General features: G+C 42.6%; 1 protein-coding gene across 2 annotated transcripts in view; it reads left to right on the top strand.

The window, feature by feature from the left end:
* The window catches only part of LOC118386929 (protein stum homolog), a 43542-nt gene that overhangs the window by 8889 nt on the left and 16421 nt on the right, over positions 1-18232 (top strand). The window contains exons 2-3 of one of the 2 annotated variants that reach the window (XM_035774939.2): positions 9938-10117; positions 10207-10485. In XM_035774939.2, the coding sequence (XP_035630832.1) occupies positions 9938-10117; positions 10207-10241 (215 nt within the window). In that variant the 3' untranslated portion in view covers positions 10242-10485. Of the gene's footprint in view, positions 1-9937; positions 10118-10206; positions 10486-18232 lie in introns of those variants that run through there. The other variant, XM_035774938.2, reaches the window with a different exon arrangement.

Raw genomic sequence — 18232 nt, forward strand, 5'->3', positions numbered from 1 at the left:
ATGCACATTTCCATTACTGAAAACAGAGGAAAACGAGGTCTGGGTAGACATCGCAAAATGATTCATAAGAGCAGAGATCCATCATATGATGCACAAGCGTCGGGCTGCATGAGGACATCTTGATATCCTCCCCCAGTCTCTAATTGTGTTGACTGAACTTCCAGAATGGCTTTGTGTCTTGGTTTGGAAAAGAGAATAACGTGGGTTTATTTAGAAGTAGACAATAGGCTACCCCTGCTGTTTCAGTGTCATGTGTATTTGTGATCTTGGTTGAGTGTTGACGAATTAATATCAATAAGAACTATTATTCAATGGGAATGTTTCAAAATCAAATCTCAGAGACGGTTCAAGTCTCTCCCTAACACGGAACCCATCGAGCGCACATGTCTTTTTTCCCCCACACCAAAGGTGACCATGACACAAAATATCAAAACAAACTGAACAAACTATATTCATTTGAGGACAGGTCGAAAAGCATTAAACATTCATGGCAATTTAGCTAGTTAGCTTGCGCTTGCTTGCTAATTTGTTCTATTTAGCTAGCTTGTTGTTGCTAGCTAATTTGTCCTGGGATATAAACATTGAGTTGTTATTTTACCTGAAATGCACAAGGTCCTCTACTCCACCAATTAATCCACACACAAACCGGTCAACCGAATCGTTTCTAGTCATCTCTCTTCCTTCCACGCCTTTTCTTCTCTTGACTTCATATTGCGATTGGCAACTTTCATAAATTAGGTGCATTACCGCCACTGACCTCGTTCGTCTTTCAGTCACCCACGTAGGTATAACCAATGAGGAGATGGGAGAGGCAGGACTTGCAGCGCGATCTGCATCAGAAATAGAACTGATTTCTATTTTAGCCCTTGGCAACGCAGACGTTCGTTGGCAAACGCAAGCAGTGTGGGTGCAATAATTGAATAACATAGATTTCTACATTTATTTTGCAACGCTCGTGACACTAGCGGTGTGGTCAGCCTGTTAGAGTTTACTTCATTGTAAACAAGCAGCTCCATGCCCTTGATAAAGTGCGGTCTAATACCAATGGGAGAAAGGTGTTTCTTGCCAGGTTTTCGCACTTGTGGATGCAGAAATATTCTACAACCCACCATAATTGCAACAGATTAATAGAGTTGATGTGATATTTGGATACTGTTTTTTTCAAACACAGTCAGTCAAACTAATATAATTTAATTTGAACTGAATCCCTAAACTGTTCGTAAAAAAAGGTACTATGTAGAACTTAAAAGGGTTCTTTGGCTGCCCGAATAGGGGAACCCTTTGAATAACCATTTTTTGGTTCCAAGTAGAACCCTTTTAGTTCCAGGTAGAACTCTTTTGGGTTCCATGTAAAACCATTTCCACAGAAGGTTCACCATGGAACCTAAAAGGGTTCTTTCTCCTTTGGGGCATCTGAACCCTTTTTTCTAAGAGTGTATCTGTTCTAGATTCTGGCCATTCAAACTAATCAAATTAGATTAGTCATACATTGTAGCACCTGCAGCCTGTTACTGTATGGCGCTGCTGTCACATGCCCAGAGTTCATGCTGCACTTGTCCTTGAGCTTGTGTCATTTTATAAAAATCATAAATTGAGGTCACTTAAGCACACATTTTCAATTTCCGGTCTGCATGCTGGAAAGACTTTGACAATAGTGCCATCATGGCAGGCTACACATCTCCCATGTGCCCAACCTCAAGGCTAATCCCACGTCTGCCAGACACACGCACGCACGCACGCACGCACGCACGCACGCACGCACGCACACACACACACACACACACACACACACACACACACACACACACACACACACACACACACACACACACACACACACACACACACACAGAAAGAGAGACTGTTATCTAGCTGTCATACACAGTTTGTTAGCGTCTAGGGATCAGAAACACAGGTAGGCACAGACAGTACTGAATGTGGGGTTTTGCTTTAATGGAAGTTAACCGTCCACTAGTTATACGCTATCCCAATATGTTTGGAGGCGATATAATCCAAAGAAATTGACATGTGGCCCTCTCCAGCCAGCTAGAGCACGGATGTTGTAGTATGCCGCCATAATGAGAGAGCAGATCTGTTGAGAGAGCAGATGTTGAGCCCAGGTAGGCAGGCAGGCCCAGTGAAAGTGGGGGTGGTTGCATGGGTGAATGATTGATCGGCTGTGTCAGCTAGTGCTAGAGCATGGCGCTTGTATAGTGGGTTCGATTCCCGGGACCACCCATGGAATGTATGCCACATGACTGTACCCCTAAATGGCATTATTAGAGCAGGGATGGGCAGGCCACGGACCCCATTTTCTAGAGATGAACCCCCCTAAGATAAACAGTTGGGGCCTCAACTTAATGTTGAGAGTTAGAATAGTACAATACAGACGTTGCAATTTGAAATTTGGTTGTGCTACAGCAATTTTTCTCTTGTTGTCAGTCAATTAGCCCACGTCAGCTAACATTTTTTAGATTGGTAAGTTAGTCTTGCCAGCTATCTAAACTTGTAGTAACCATTGTCAAATTACCGTCAAGGAGGGGTGGGGCATTGATTTTGTTCGTCACACTCACTCAGATATCGTATTCAAAACTGCAAACATTTCTCTCCACTATATGGCAAACTGAGTAGAAAAGCCACCCCATGGCAAAATGAGTAGAATTGCATCAAATTTGTTATAAAATTTCAAAAATCTTCCCTCTGCCCCATGCCAAAATGTGTAGAATTGCAGCAAACTTGCTTTAACACTGAAACAGTTTCTCTACATTCCATGGCATAATGTGTAGAATTGCAGGAAATTAACTCCAAAATATAATTGTATTCTCTCCATTGTCGAGACGGGGTGGTCATATTTTTTGTTGATGCTCAGAACAAAATTTCACTTGGGTCGCCAAAAAAGGCTAGGGCAGAGTGAGTGAGTCAGTGGGGATTGGATTGGAGAAGGGATGGGAAGGGGAGCGGTTGTTGTGAGGCAGGGGGAGTATGTTTTTAGCCAAGGTTACATTTAGCAGAGGTCATTTTCTATTTCAATCTCAGCATATCCAGTTTTCTGTTTCTGTGTGGGTTAGTAAATACCAGCCTGTGAACTCTTTAGGGCCTTTGGCTAGAATCGAGTTTCTTAATTTATTTGGTGCCACCCGAGCATTAGTAGATTTACTTTACAAAGACAGGGTATCTAAATGTTGTGTGGAAATTACCTTTTTGAATCATTCTGGAACTACACCATTAACAATGTTTAATCATAAATGTGAAAAACAATGCTTTGAATAGCACAGACGAGTAGATTGAAATCATGAAGGACAAGCTTTTTAGATTATCCAACAAATTAGCACCTGGACTGAAGTGTGGAACAACATGAGACACTCATTGGTGCTCAGTACTGTTGACATTGTTTGAGTGTTTAAAAAGGTCTCTCTCTCTCATCTCTCTCTCTCTCTCTCTCTCTCTCTCTGCTTCTTCAGCTCAGATTAGTTCCCCTCTAATTCTGTCACAAGTGGTCCCTTCCAAGGCCACTCGCAGTGAGAGTTTTCTATTTCTCTCTTGTCGTCAAAAAACAAGGACTAAACAGGATAATTAACCTCCCACTTTTTCAGTGGGCACTAAGTGTGAACGCTTGAGAAAATTACATTCATCAGCGGCTTAATGCATGAGGACGATGACACTCACCATCCCCCTGTCTCACTCCACACACAGACTCTGTGCAGGGGTGGGCGGGGAGGGATGGGGTGGGGGGTTGAGTGAGAAGGGGCTTTGGTGAGAGAGGGAGACAGGAACAGAGACAGAAACAGAGGAGAGTATTAGACCTCAGGATAAGACCCAAAAGCAGACAGTTCGAAGTAACAAAAGTTTACAAAAACAGGGGGCAGGCAAACGACAGGTCAAGGGCAGGCAGAGGGGTCTTGTTCTGAGTAGAGATCGACCGATTAGGATTTTTCAACGCCGATACCGATTATCTGAGGACCAAAAAAGCCGATGCCGATTAATCGGACAATTTCTTTTTGCATATATATTTTTTAAGTAATGACAATTACAACAATACTGAATGAACACTTATTTTAACTTAATATAATACATCAATCAAATCAATTTAGCCTCAAGTAAATAATGAAACATGTTGAATTTGGTTTAAATAATGCAAAAAACAAAGTGTTGGAGATGAAAGTACAAGTGCAATATGTGCTATGTAAGAAAGCTAACGTTTCAGTTCCTTGCTCAGAACATGAAAACATATGAAAGCTGGTGGTTCCTTTTAGTCTTCAATATTCCCAGGTAAGAAGTTTTAGGTTGTAGTTATTATAGGAATTATAGGACTATTTCTGTCTATACCTTTGACTATTGGATGTTCTTATAGGCACTTTAGTATTGCCAGTGTAACAGTATAGCTTCCGTCCCTCTCCTCGCTCCTCCCTGGGCTCGAACCAGCAACACATCGACAACAGCCACCATCGAAGCAGCGTTACCCATGCAGAGCAAGGGGAACAACTACTAGAAGGCTCAGAGCGAGTGACGTCTGAAACGCTATTAGCACGCGCTAACTAGCTAGCCATTTCACTTCGGTTACACCAACCTCATCTTGGGAGTTGATAGGCTTGAAGTCATAAACAGCACAATGCTTGACGCACAACGAAGAGCTGCTGGCAAAACGCATGAAAATGCTGTTTGAATGAATGTTTACGTGCCTGCTTCTGCCTACCACCACTCAGTCAGATACTTAGATACTTATATGCTTGTATGCTCAGTCAGATTATATGCAACGCAGGACACGCTAGATAATATCTAGTAATATCATCAACCATGTGTAGTTAACTAGTGATTATGATTGAATGTTTTTTATAAGATAAGGTTAATGCTAGCTAGCAAATTACCCTGGCTTACCGCATTCGCGTAACAGGCAAGGTCTCCTTGTGGAGTGCAACGAGAGAGAGGCAGGTTGTTATTGCATTGGACTAGTGACTGTAAGGTTGCAAGATGGAATCCCCCGAGCTGACATGGTGAAAATCTGTCGTTCTGCCCCTGAACGAGGCAGTTAACCAACCGTTCCTAGGCCGTCATTGAAAATAAGAATGTGTTCTTAACTGACTTTCCTAGTTAAATAAAGCTATTTAAAAAAAGAAAAAAGAAATCGGCAAATCGGCGCCCAAAAATACAGATTTCCGATTGTCATGAAAACTTGAAATCGGCCCTAATTAATCGGTCATTCCGATTAATCGGTCGACCTCTAGTTCTGAGCACAGACAGTGCAGACGAAAGTGGAGACATCCGGAACTATGATGGGCCACCAAAAGTGTTGTCGCACAAAGGCCAGGGTCCGACAGGCCCCCCGGGGTCTGGTTGGGAACGCTGAGCCTCATGGACCTGCTTCTCTGTACCCATGATGAGGGTAGCCGCCAGGCACGAGGTAGGAAGAATGTCCAAGGGTGTAGAAGCAGGACAATTGCGGCGTCAAAGCACGTTCAGCTTAACATTCTTAGACCCCGGGCAGTAGGAGATGGTGAAGTTGAACCGGGTGAACAACAGGGCCCATCGAGCTTGCCTGAAACATGCAGCTGCGCTCTGGACGTGGGTTAGGGCCAATCCACCACAGTGCTCACCTTTCCCAGATCCATCTGCACATTCCCAGCAGCAATGATGTATCCAAGGAAGTGTCAGGATTTGGCCAGGGTTGTTCCGGTTTTTGGTCACTAGATGCCCCCATTGTGCCTTTTGACCTTTTGTTTTCCCTTGATCCCCATTATTATTTGCACCTGTGCCTCGTTTCCCCTGATTGTATTTAAACCCTTTGTTTTCCTCAGTTCTTTGCTCTGTGTTTGTATGTTAGCACCCAGCCCTAGTACTCTGTGAACTCTTGTTGATCCCGGTGGACTCTCTTGTGGAATTCTGTTTTTTGTTCTTGTTTGTTTGTTTTTGAGTATCTTTTGAGGCTTTTTGTGCTATACCTTCCACCTTGTGGATTTACCTTTTTTGTCTTGGAGGATTACCTTTGTTCTTGTGGAATTCCTTTTAAGGTTGTGGAGTTACATGTTTTCCTGAAGAACTTCACTTTTTACTTCATTAAATACACCGTCTCAAGTACTGCTGTGTCTGCCTCATCTTCTGGGTTCTGCCGACTATTCGTGGCTCAGTTGGTTAAGTGACTGTTTCTCACTCCGGAGACCCGGGTTCGTAACCGGGTCCTGACAGGAAGGACATGATGGAGCAATGGAAGTCGCAAATTTCTGCTTTGGCAAACAGCTGGTTCTCCAGGAGACACTGGAGGACTTGTCGGACATGGAGAACGGGTTCTTAAACTGAGCGGGAAAAGATGAGGATATCGTTGCGGTAGATGAACACAAACCGGTTCAACATGTCCCTGAGAACGTCATTAACTAGGGCGTGGAACAGAGCAGGAGCATTGGTCAAACCGAATGGCATCACCAGGTATTCATAGTGTCGACTAGCAGTGTTAAAGGCTGTCTTCCACTCGTCACCTTCCTGTAACTGTACCAGGTGGCAGGTCTTACTTAGAGAAGATAGTGGTCCCCTGGAGCGGCTCGAAAGTCGATGCGATGAGTGGTAGCGGGTAACGTTTTTTTTAACTGTGATGTCATTGAGGCCCAGGGAGTCGATGCACGGGCGCCGAGGGGGAGGCAGAAGGATGGATACCCCCTGCAGCCAGGAAGTTCTCGATGCACGTCTCCATAGCCTTGGTCTCCGGACCCGACAGTAAATACAGCCGTAGTGTAGTGCACGGGAGAAGGTCGATCCTGTAGTCATAGGGTTGATGCGGAAGAAGCGAAGTGGCCCGGGCCTTGCTGAAAACCTTCCAGAGATCCTGGTACTACCACAGGAACAGTTGAGAGGTCAGAGGCTTCTTCCGAGCCTACAGGAAGGTGTTCCCGAGGCAGGCTGCGCCAACTTCAGGCGATGGGCATGGCAGAACGGGCTCCAGCCCCCAATAGTACCCACAGTCCAGTTGATAAGGGGATTAGAGCCAAGAACACCCCAATACCATGTGAACCTGAGGAGACTTGATGAGCATAAACTGTATAGACTCACTGTAGTTCCGGGACACACGCAGGTAGATAGGAGTAGTATTGTGGGTAACCCTGCTTATGGAGTGCCCATCCAGTGCTCTAACGTCCAGGGGACTGGAGAGGGGCTGAGTGGGGATGCCCAGCTCAGACACCAGGGTAGCGTCCATGGAACTCTCGTTGGCCCCAGAGTCAATGAGAACCCAGAGAGATTTAGACTGAGTCACCCAACAGCAGGTTGGCATGGAGAGGGGTGCGAATAAGTGGAGAAGAAAAACTCAGTGTGGCATCCCAGAGTACTCATAAACTACTGATGAGCCTGGTCTATTTAAAGGACCGGTAGACAATCCACAGAATTGCTTCAGCACTGTATTCAAGGCACAGTCTTGAATACAGTCCATAAGACCTCTGAGTATCTCCTCATGTCTATTAATGGTGGCTCCATGAGAGGAGATGGCGTTGCGGAGCTGGTCTGAGTCTGCAGGGTAAGTCATCACCAGTTCATACTATCAGACCTCAGGATAAGACCCAGATGCAGACAGTTATAAAAGTTTATTACAAAAACAGGGAGCAAATGACAGGTCAAGGGCAGGCAGACTCAGACCAGTAATCCAGAGCAGAGTCCGAAAGGTACAGAATGGCAGGAAGGCTCAGGGTCAGGGCAGGCAGAATAGTCAAATCTGGGAAAACTAGAAAACGGGGACTAGAGAGAAAAACACTGGTCGGCTTGACAAGACACACTGGCAACAGACAAACAAGAGACAAGCGAAACAGTGTGACAAAGATTATTGATTGAAATTCCACCAACAGTGGTTGGACTTTTATTTGTGTTTCTTGTCTTTACCTATTTTATTTGACTAGGAAAGTCAGTTAAGAAAAATTCTAATTTCCAACAATGGCCTAGGAACAGTGGGTTAACTGCCTTGTTCAGGGACAGAACAAAAGATTTGTACCTTGTCAGCTCAGGGATTTGATCTAGCAACCTTTCAGTTACTAGTCCAACACTCTAACCACTAGGCTACCTGCCACCCCAAATGTTTTGTTCTAATGACAGCTTTAACGATGTATGTTATTATAAGTGTCATTGCAGAAAGCTCTTACTATCTGTGACCACATGCTGTAGGGAAATTCCATGGTAACAGTGATGCTGACACTGAGATTTCTCACTTTAAAATGTATTCCAAACAAAACACCAATGATTGCAAATTTTAACACACCATATAACTCTATGCACAAGGACTACTTTTAAAAATGTCCACTGAAAGATTGACAAAAGCATATTTACTTAAGCAGTGCAGATGCAAAGTTTTCTGTGAAAATTGTTAAAAGTAGTCCTCGTGCATTGAATTGTATGGTATGTGGAATTGGCCTGTACTAATTAAATCTAATCAAAACAAATCAAATTGTATCTGTCACATGCTCCGAATAAAACAGGAGTAGACCTTACTGAAATTAACCAACAATGCTGTTTTAAATTAACTAAAGTAAAAAATGACACAATAAAATAAAAATAACGAGGCTATATACAGGGGTACCGGTACCATGTCAATGTGCGGGGGTACAGGTTAGTTGAGGTCATTTGTACATGTAGGTAGGGGTAAAGTGACTATGCATAGATAAACAGCAAGTAGCAGCAGTGTAAAAACAAAAGGGATAAAAAGGGTTGTTTTGAGGCTAGGTGCAGTTTCTGGTCATGGGGGGTACATTATAGAGTATATAAAACACAGGAAAATCTTGTTTTTGGCTGCACTGGGCCTGTCAGAGGATTTGTTGTTCATATTTATAATTACTGAGAGGAGACAATTTTGCATCATCTCTCACCATGGCATAATTTGATTATCTCTAGATCAGTATGGTATGGACGAATTTCCAGTAGGATATAACCTTGATTTGAAAAGGACAGCAATTAAGCAGCTTGTCAAGTCAGTCTGAAATCAACTGATCTGTCATGGTCATTCTCACATACATAACCCTCTAAATTATTTGGATGAAATCCTTATATCAATCAATTAAAGAGCATTTCACAAGTCTGTTAAGTATAGTTCTCCTAAATTAGATGTTGTGTAAAATTGAACCTACCATTCTGATGCAATTATGAAATGGTCTCATCTGAACAAGCCAAACTTGGCACAGGAACAGTGAACACAAGGACTGCTAGTCCCCTGCTGCTGTCTGTTGATTGTTGAGCTCTTTCCCTGTAAATCATGTTTATCTGCCTACAGAGGAAATGTGGAGGCTATTCTTAGCCTGATTGGCCCGCTTTAAAGGGAAAGGGAGGCAGATCTCTGGCAGTGTACTTACTGTGTCTCGTTGGAATCTCCAGTATGATTAATTGTATGTCTCATTTGATAAGACAGATTCAAATGAAACATAGTGGGAAAATGGGAGAATATTTATTTGTTCACTTCCTTTGGATGTTATTTTTGTTTGTTTTTTTGCGAAAGTAACATTGATTTAGAGGCCTGGCATTTAACCATTGAGAATAGATCAGATTATGGAAAAACTTCAAATAAATTACCCTGTATGAGGTTTGGTTCAGATCACCATAGGCACAAACATGCTCACTATACTGCCGCCATTGACCTCGACAGAGTAAACCAGCTGTGGTATACTTCAAGCGTATTATTGAACTTTTTCCTAATTGACTGGACAATGTTTTGGGCCATAAGTCAGTTTACATAGTGTTGCACTGCTGCATGTGAATTAATACTGTATTTGAAACTTCCTTTGACCTGCTCCCTCTCTCTTTGATCATCAGAGTCCTAATATTTTGTGTGTGTGTGTGTGTGTGTGTGTGTGTGTGTGTGTGTGTGTGTGTGTGTGTGTGTGTGTGTGTGTGTGTGTGTGTGTGTGTGTGTGTGTGTGTGTGTGTGTGTGTGTGTGTGTGTGTGTCCGTGCGCCTTTACACCTGCGTCTTCTCTCCGCAGGTACATTCGTGTCGGCCTTCACGGTGCTGTGCGGAGCGCGGACGGACCTGCCCGACCGCCACATATGCTGTGTGTTCTGGCTGAACATCGCAGCAGCCTTCATCCAGATCCTCACGGCCATCGTCATGGTGGGCTGGATCATGAGTATATTCTGGGGCATGGACATGGTCATCCTGGCAAGTATGTGTCACGATGTATCATGCCTTTAGACGTGATTGATTTCACTTTTGAAAGTCTATGTGTATAAAGCTTATTGTTGTGTATCACAGGTCTATACAGGACATTTTCGAGCAGACCATCATAAGACGGGTCAGAAAAGGTCCAGAAAGGTCATATCGTACCCCACACATGTACTGAACACAGATTTTCAGCTGATGCCATTAGGGTGGTGTTATAGGTTGCCTAGATGCAGGCTGAACATATACAAACATTCCTTTGTCCCCCCACTGTCAATAAAAATGTCTAAACAGTAAAAGAGACACCGAGGTAGGACTGGAGCCTGGCCCATAGGCCTTAAATCACCAATAAAATGTTCGGACACACCTACTCATTCAAGGGTTTTTCTTTATTTTTACTATGTTTGACATTGCAGAATAATAGTGAAGACATCAAAACTATGAACTAACACATGCGGAATCATGTAGTAACCAAACAAGTCTAAGACAAATCAAAATATATTTTATGTTTGAGATTCTTCAAAGTAGCCACCCTTTGCTTTGATGACAGCTTTGCACATCTTGGCATTCTCTCAACCAGCGTCATGAGGAATGCTTTTCTAACAGTTGAGGTCGGGTGATTGTGGAGGCCAGGTCTTCTGATGCAGCACTCCATTACTCTCCTTCTTTCTGATGCAGCACTTCATTACTCTCATTCTTTCTGATGCAGCACTCCATTACTCTCCTTCTTTCTGATGCAGCACTCCATTACTCTCCTTCTTGGTCAAATAGCCCTTACACAGCCTGGAGGTGTGTTGGGTCATTATCCTGTTGAAAACAAATTATAGTCCCTCTAAACACAAATCAGATAAGATGGCATATTGCTGCAGAATGCTGTGGTAGCCATGCTGGTTAAGTGTGCCTTGAAATCTAAATAAATCACAGACAGTGTCACCAGCAAAGTACCCCCCACCATCACACCTCCTCCATGCTTCACAGTGGAAACCACACATGTGGACATCATTCGTTCACCTACTCTGCGTTTCACAAAGACACCGCAGTTGGAACCAAAAATCTTAAATTTGGACTCATCAGACCAAAGGACAGATTTCCACCGGTCTAATGTCCATTGCTAATGTGACTTGGCCCAAGCAAGGCTCTTCTTCTTATTGGTGTCCTTTAGTAGTGGTGTCTTTGCAGCAATTCGACCTTGAAGGTCTGATTCAAGCAGTCTCCTCTGAACAGTTGATGTTGAGATGTGTCTGTAACTTGAACTCTGTGAAGCATTTATTTGGGCTGCAATCTGAGCTGCAGATAACTGTAATGAACTTGTCCTCTGCAGCAGAGGTACAGTGGTTCTTCCTTCAAAAGTTTTGAGCTTATGCCGTGATCGTTAGTGGTAGATGGTGCCATTCTGTCATTGCACCACTCCATCACAAGGTGGAGTTAGAACGCTGATCTATCGGTAGTCTAAACTGTGGCAATTAATGGAGGCATTTTCAGTCTGAAAGTCTCTCCTCTGGCACTAGAGTCCTGCATCAGGCAACAACCACAAAAACTGTTGGTGGTCCTGGAGTTAAGAGAGAACTTGGGTAAATACCAAATAAAAAATAAAATAAAATTATCTTTATTTAACCAGGTAGGCCAGTTGACATTTACATTTACATTTAAGTCATTTAGCAGACGCTCTTATCCAGAGCGACTTACAAATTGGTGCATTCACAAGTTGAACAAGTTGTCATTTACAACTGCGACCTGGCCAAGATAAAGCAAAGCAGTGCGACAAAAACAACAACTCAGAGTTACACATAAACAAATGTACAGTCATTAACACAAAAGAAAAGAAAAATATACAAATCTATGTACAGTGTGTGCAAATGTAGAAGAGTAGGGAGGTAGGCAATAAATAGGCCCTAGAGGCAAAAATAATTACAATTTAGCATTAATACTGGAGTGATAGATATGCAGATGATGATGTGCAAGTAGAGATACTGGGGTGCAAAATAGCAAGAGGGTAAGTAATAATATGGGGATGAGGTAGTCAGGTGTACTATTTACAGGTACTGTGATCGGTAAGCTGCTCAGACAGCTGATGTTTAGAGAGGGAGGTATAAGACTCCAGCTTCAGAGATTTTTGCAATTCGTTCATGTCATTGGAAGCAGAGAACTGGAAGGCAAGGCGGCCAAAGGAAGTGTTGGCTTTGGGGATGACCAGTGCAATATACCTGCTGGAGCGCGTGCTACGGGTGGGTGTTGCTATGGTGACTAGTGAGCTGAGATAAGGTGGGGCTTTACATAGCAAAGACGTATAGATGATCTGGAGCCAGTGGGTTTGGCGACGGATATGTAGTGAGGGCCAGCCAACGAGAGCATACAGGTCGCAGTGGTGGGCGGTATATGGGGCTTTGGTGATAAAACGGATGGCACTGTGATAGACTACATCCAATTTGCTGAGTAGAGTGTTGGGGCTATTTTGTAAAGGGTGCGGGCAGCAATCGGTTGAAGAGCATGCACTTAGTTTTACTAGCATTTAAGAGCAGTTGGAGGCCACGTAAGGAGTCTTGTATGGTGTTGAAGCTCGTTTGGAGGTTTGTTAGCACAGTGTCTAAAGAAGGGCCAGATGTATACAGAAGGGTGTTGTCTGCATAGAGGTGGATCAGAGACTCACCAGCAGTAAGAGCGACATCATTAATATATACAGAGAAAAGAGTCGGCCCGAGAATTGAACCTTGTGGCACCCTCATAGAGGCTGCCAGAGGTCCGGACAACAGGCCCTCTGATTTGACACACTGAACTCTATCTAACTCAATGGGGAAATTTCACTTGACATGTGGACTGACGATTTTCAAAAAAATAGGCACGGTGGGCTTTTGGTTTCTCTCCCTCTAAAATCAGAAATAAATCATCGAAATGGCTTTATTTACAAATTAGGAAGAATGTCTCACCGCATGTTCAAGAATGTCCCACCCTATGTTCAAGGATGTCCTTTTATTTAACTAGGCAAGTCAGTTAAGAATAAATTCTTATTTACAATGACAGCCTAGGAGCAGCGGGTTAATTGCCTTGTTCAGGGGCAGAACAACAGATTTTTACCTTGTTTGCTCACGGATTCGATCTAGCAACCTTTCAGTTACTGGCCCAGCCCTAACCACTAGGCTACCTGCCACCCCACGTTACAATTGCTCACTTTCGGTTATTTGAAATGAAATCATCTCCAAAATAGAGTTGTTGTTTTTTAAAGCCATAGAAAGTTGGTTTCACTTTCAGTTATAAAATAAATAAAACAAGGAACTTGTCTGTCGGCCCTGCATTGAAGACCAAAATTGGTTAAAGAAAATTGGTTAAAAATATATACCACCATCTTTTGCACATGTCATTTTCTTTTCATTATGCATCCTTATTTACAAAGCTATCATTATTATTGTTATTATTATTAACCCTGAATTATAATTAGAGTAAAAGACCCTTAGATATTCTCACAGAGCAAATTTGCCCTACATAAAATGCCCCTTAGATATGCCCCTTAGATATGCCCCTTAGATATGAATTTAGATTGCTCCAATCCTCTAAATGTAATTATTGGCTGAGAGTCACGTCATTGGCGGAGAATCAGGCGGCATTGGCGGAGAATCAGGTGGCATTGGTGGAGAATCAGGCGGCATTGGTGGAGAATCAGGCGGCATTGGCGGGGTTGAAAAGGGCCACGAACGATCCATGCCAGGCAAACATGCAGATGCTTATTTCAACTACATTTTAGTTGCAACAAATATACTGTCGGCCTACCGTAGGTGACATGAGTCTCACTAGTGTTCAGTAATGTGCTTTTAAAAGTGTTGTAGGTCTTTTATTTATTTATTTATTTATCTGTAACATTTACTACATGAAGGTCTACTTACTCTGCTGGCGTCTTGACCCAGTTTATGCCCTTATACATTTAAACTCAGTTTTTCACAATTCCTGACATTTAATCATAGTAAAAACTCCCCGTCTTAGGTCAGTTAGGATCACCACGTTATTGTAAGGATGTGAAATGTCAGAATAATAGCAGAGAGAATAATTTATTTCTACTTTTATTTCTTTCATCACATTCCCAATGGGTCAGAAATTTACATACACTCAATTAGTATTTGGTAGCATTGCCTTGTGGTTGAAAAATGAGGTTTCATGACTCCAACCTATGTGTATGTAAACTTCCTGTTTCAACTGTATGTATATATGTGTTTATTTATGTGGAAGCAGCAGCACACTTTAATTTTCCAGGTCAAATATCCCCATAGGACAATAAATTGTATCATATCATGTGTTCATGGACAGTGTTATGAGTTTTTCTTGACCACATGTCCTGTCCAGGAACACTCCTGTTCATAGAGGGTTGGTATGGTATTATAGTAATACTCTGTCCCTGAACACTTTCCAGCCACAGCCCCAACATATAGATGTTCTTTTGTGTGGTTTGATGGATCGCGTAATTATCTATCGCCCTCTCTCTTCATTGCTCACTGCAGATTGAATTGCATTGCTAAATGCGTTTTTATGAATGAGAATGTCAAAATACTAGAATTTTGGCTCCCATTGTGCATGAGTTACTTGGCGTATAGACCTCACTTAGCGTTTGTGGCTGGGACCTACTCTTTGTTATTATTTCTGTCGGCACTGTAAACTGTGTTGGCTGGAACCCTGTGGAGTACCAGCACTAGCCTACATTGCTACCATCATGCCGCACAAAGTTAAAGAAGGTTGGAGTAATGGAGAGGACAGTGTTTTGCTAACACAGGTGCGTGATCTTTTAAATCAACAAGATGTCCAAGCAATTATTACAGCAACAGGAAAATTGCTTCAAATGATTTGTCCAAAACTGGTGGACTCAACTAACAAAAGAATGGGCGATCTTACCAGAGGTCCTAGACTTTAAGAACAGTTTGCAGTTCTTCCAGGGAGAGGTGTATGTCATGAAAGAGACTTGCAGCAAGATGACAACAAACTGTAAGTCCACGTGAGATGACAGGACTGTCTGTGAATCATTATTACAGGTGACTGGGAAAACAGACTATCGAGGGACAATCCAGGAGGAATAACAATGTTGTGGATGGCCTACAAGAGACTCCACTTTAGACCTGGTAGGAGTCTAGGGACAAAGTGAGGAAAATTATCACGAAAAGCTGCAGATGGATCATAGGAAGATTGAGATGGATCGCACCCACAGTTCTAAAAAACCGGTAACGAGCCCAGGTGACAGACCCAGGCCGATAGTGGTCGAGGTCCTAAGGTTCAAGGACAAGATGGCTGTTCTGGAGAGAGACAAGAACTTGAGAGGAACTAAAATCTTCCTCGACGAGGACTTCCCAGCTATAAAAGCTGCCAGGGGGTGTGGGGACATTGCTTACATCTGCTACAACAAGCTCATTGTCCACCCTCCCTCCCAAAAGCCTGGAATGACGGAGGGAGTCAAGCTTCCGGGTCAGTAGCTTCAGCCCAACATCACACACACACACACACACACACACACATATACAGTGCCTTGCGAACGTATTCGGCCCCCTTGAACTTTGCGACTTTTTGCCACATTTCAGGCTTCAAACATAAAGATATAAAACTGTATTTTTTGGTGAAGAATCAACAACAAGTGGGACACAATCATGAAGTGGAACGACATTTATTGGATATTTCAAACTTTTTAACAAATCCAAAACTGAAAAATTGGGCGCGCAAAATTATTCAGCCCCCTTAAGTTAATACTTTGTAGCGCCACCTTTTGCTGCGATTACAGATGTAAGTCGCTTGGGGTATGTCTCTATCAGTTTTGCACATCGAGAGACTGAATTGTTTTCCCATTCCTCCTTGCAAAACAGCTCGAGCTCAGTGAGGTTGGATGGAGAGCATTTGTGAACAGCAGTTTTCAGTTCTTTCCACAGATTCTCGATTGGATTCAGGTCTGGACTTTGACTTGGCCATTCTAACACCTGGATATGTTTATTTTTTAACCATTCCTTTGTAGATTTTGCTTTATGTTTTGGATCATTGTCTTGTTGGAAGACAAATCTCCGTCCCAGTCTCGGGTCTTTTGCAGACTCCATCAGGTTCTCTTCCAGAATGGTCCTGTATTTGGCTCCATCCATCTTCCCATCAATTTTAACCATCTTCCCTGTCCCTGCTGAAGAAAAGCAGGCCAAAATCATGATGCTGCCACCACCATGTTTGACAGTGGGGATGCTGCAGGGTGATGAGCTGTGTTGCACCAAACATAACGTTTTGCATTGTTGCAAAAAAGTTCAATTTTGGTTTCATCTGACCAGAGCACCTTCTTCCACATGTTTGGTGTGTCTCCCAGGTGGCTTGTGGCAAACTTTAACCTGTTAGACCTATAGGGGCAGTATTTCATTTTTGTAAAAAGACGTGCCCGTTTTTAGCGCAATATTTTGTCACGAAAAGATGCTCGACTATGCTTGGAATTGATAGTTTTGGAAAGAAGACACTCTGACGTTTCCAGAACTGCAAAGATTTTCACTGTGAGTGCCATAGAACAAAATCTACAGGCAAAACCAAGATGTTTGAGTGACCAGGAAATCAACAGGATTTCTGGAGGCACGTTTTCCATGATCTCCTTATATGGCTGTGAATGCGACAGGAATGAACGGACACTTCCTATCGTTTCCAGGTGTCTGCATTGTGACGTATTTGTAGGCATATCATTGGAAGATTGACCATAAGAGCCTACAATTACCAAGTGTGAAGAGATATATGACAAAACACCTTGAGGATTGATTCAAACAACGTTTTCCATGTTTCAGTCGATATTATGGAGTTAATTCGGAAAAAGTTCGTTTGTCTGCGTCAATGAAAAGTCAGGTACCAGTTTAGGTGATTTCTGAAGAGATTTGACAAAACACCTTGAGGATTGATTCAAACAACGTTTTTTGGATATTATGGAGTTAATTCGAAATGCTTTCTTTGTGTCCTACACAAGCATCTTTCAGCAACTGGACATCTGCTTGTAACTGAGAGTCTCCTCATTGAAACATCTGAAGTTCTTCAATTTATTTTATTTGATCCCTTTGCTGGTTTTTGTGAATGTTGCGTGCTAAATGCTAACGCTAAATGCTAAGCTAGCTATCACCACTTTACACAAAGTATTGATTTTCTCTGGTTCTAAAGCATATTTTGAAAATCTGAGACGACAGGATTGTTAAGAAAAGGATAAGCTTGAGGGCAGGCATATTTATTTCATTTCATTTGCAATTTTCAGAAATCGTAATGTTGCGTTATGGTAATGAGCAGGCTGTAACGATCCCGCATTGGGGCGGCCTAAGTTAAACAACACTTTTTATGGATATCTTTAAGAAATGGCTTTCTTCTTGCCACTCTTCCATAAAGGCCAGATTTGTGCAATATACGACTGATTGTTGTCCTATGGACAGAGTCTCCCACCTCAGCTGTAGATCTCTGCAGTTCATCCAGAGTGATAATGGGCCTCTTGGCTGCATCTCTGATCAGTCTTCTCCTTGTATGAGCTGAAAGTTTAGAGGGACGGCCAGGTCTTGTTAGATTTGCAGTGGTCTGATACTCCTTCCATTTCAATATTATCGCTTGCACAGTGCTCCTTGGGATGTTTAAAGCTTGGGAAATCTTTTTGTATCCAAATCCGGCTTTAAACTTCTTCACAACAGTATCTCGGACCTGCATGGTGTGTTCCTTGTTCTTCATGATGCTCTCTGCGCTTTTAACGGACCTCTGAGACTATCACAGTGCAGGTGCATTTATACGGAGACTTGATTACACACAGGTGGATTGTATTTATCATCATTAGTCATTTAGGTCAACATTGGATCATTCAGAGATCCTCACTGAACTTCTGGAGAGAGTTTGCTGCACTGAAAGTAAAGGGGCTGAATTATTTTGCACGCCCAATTTTTCAGTTTTTGATTTGTTAAAAAAGTTTGAAATATCCAATAAATGTCGTTCCACTTCATGATTGTGTCCCACTTGTTGTTGATTCTTCACAAAAAAATACAGTTTTATATCTTTATGTTTGAAGCCTGAAATGTGGCAAAAGGTCGCAAAGTTCAAGGGGGCCGAATACTTTCGCAAGGCACTATATATATATATATATATATATATACACCAACTAACATTCACAAGTGCC

Source organism: Oncorhynchus keta, chromosome 8 (assembly GCF_023373465.1).
Source record: "Oncorhynchus keta strain PuntledgeMale-10-30-2019 chromosome 8, Oket_V2, whole genome shotgun sequence".
Lineage (NCBI taxonomy): Eukaryota > Metazoa > Chordata > Actinopteri > Salmoniformes > Salmonidae > Oncorhynchus > Oncorhynchus keta.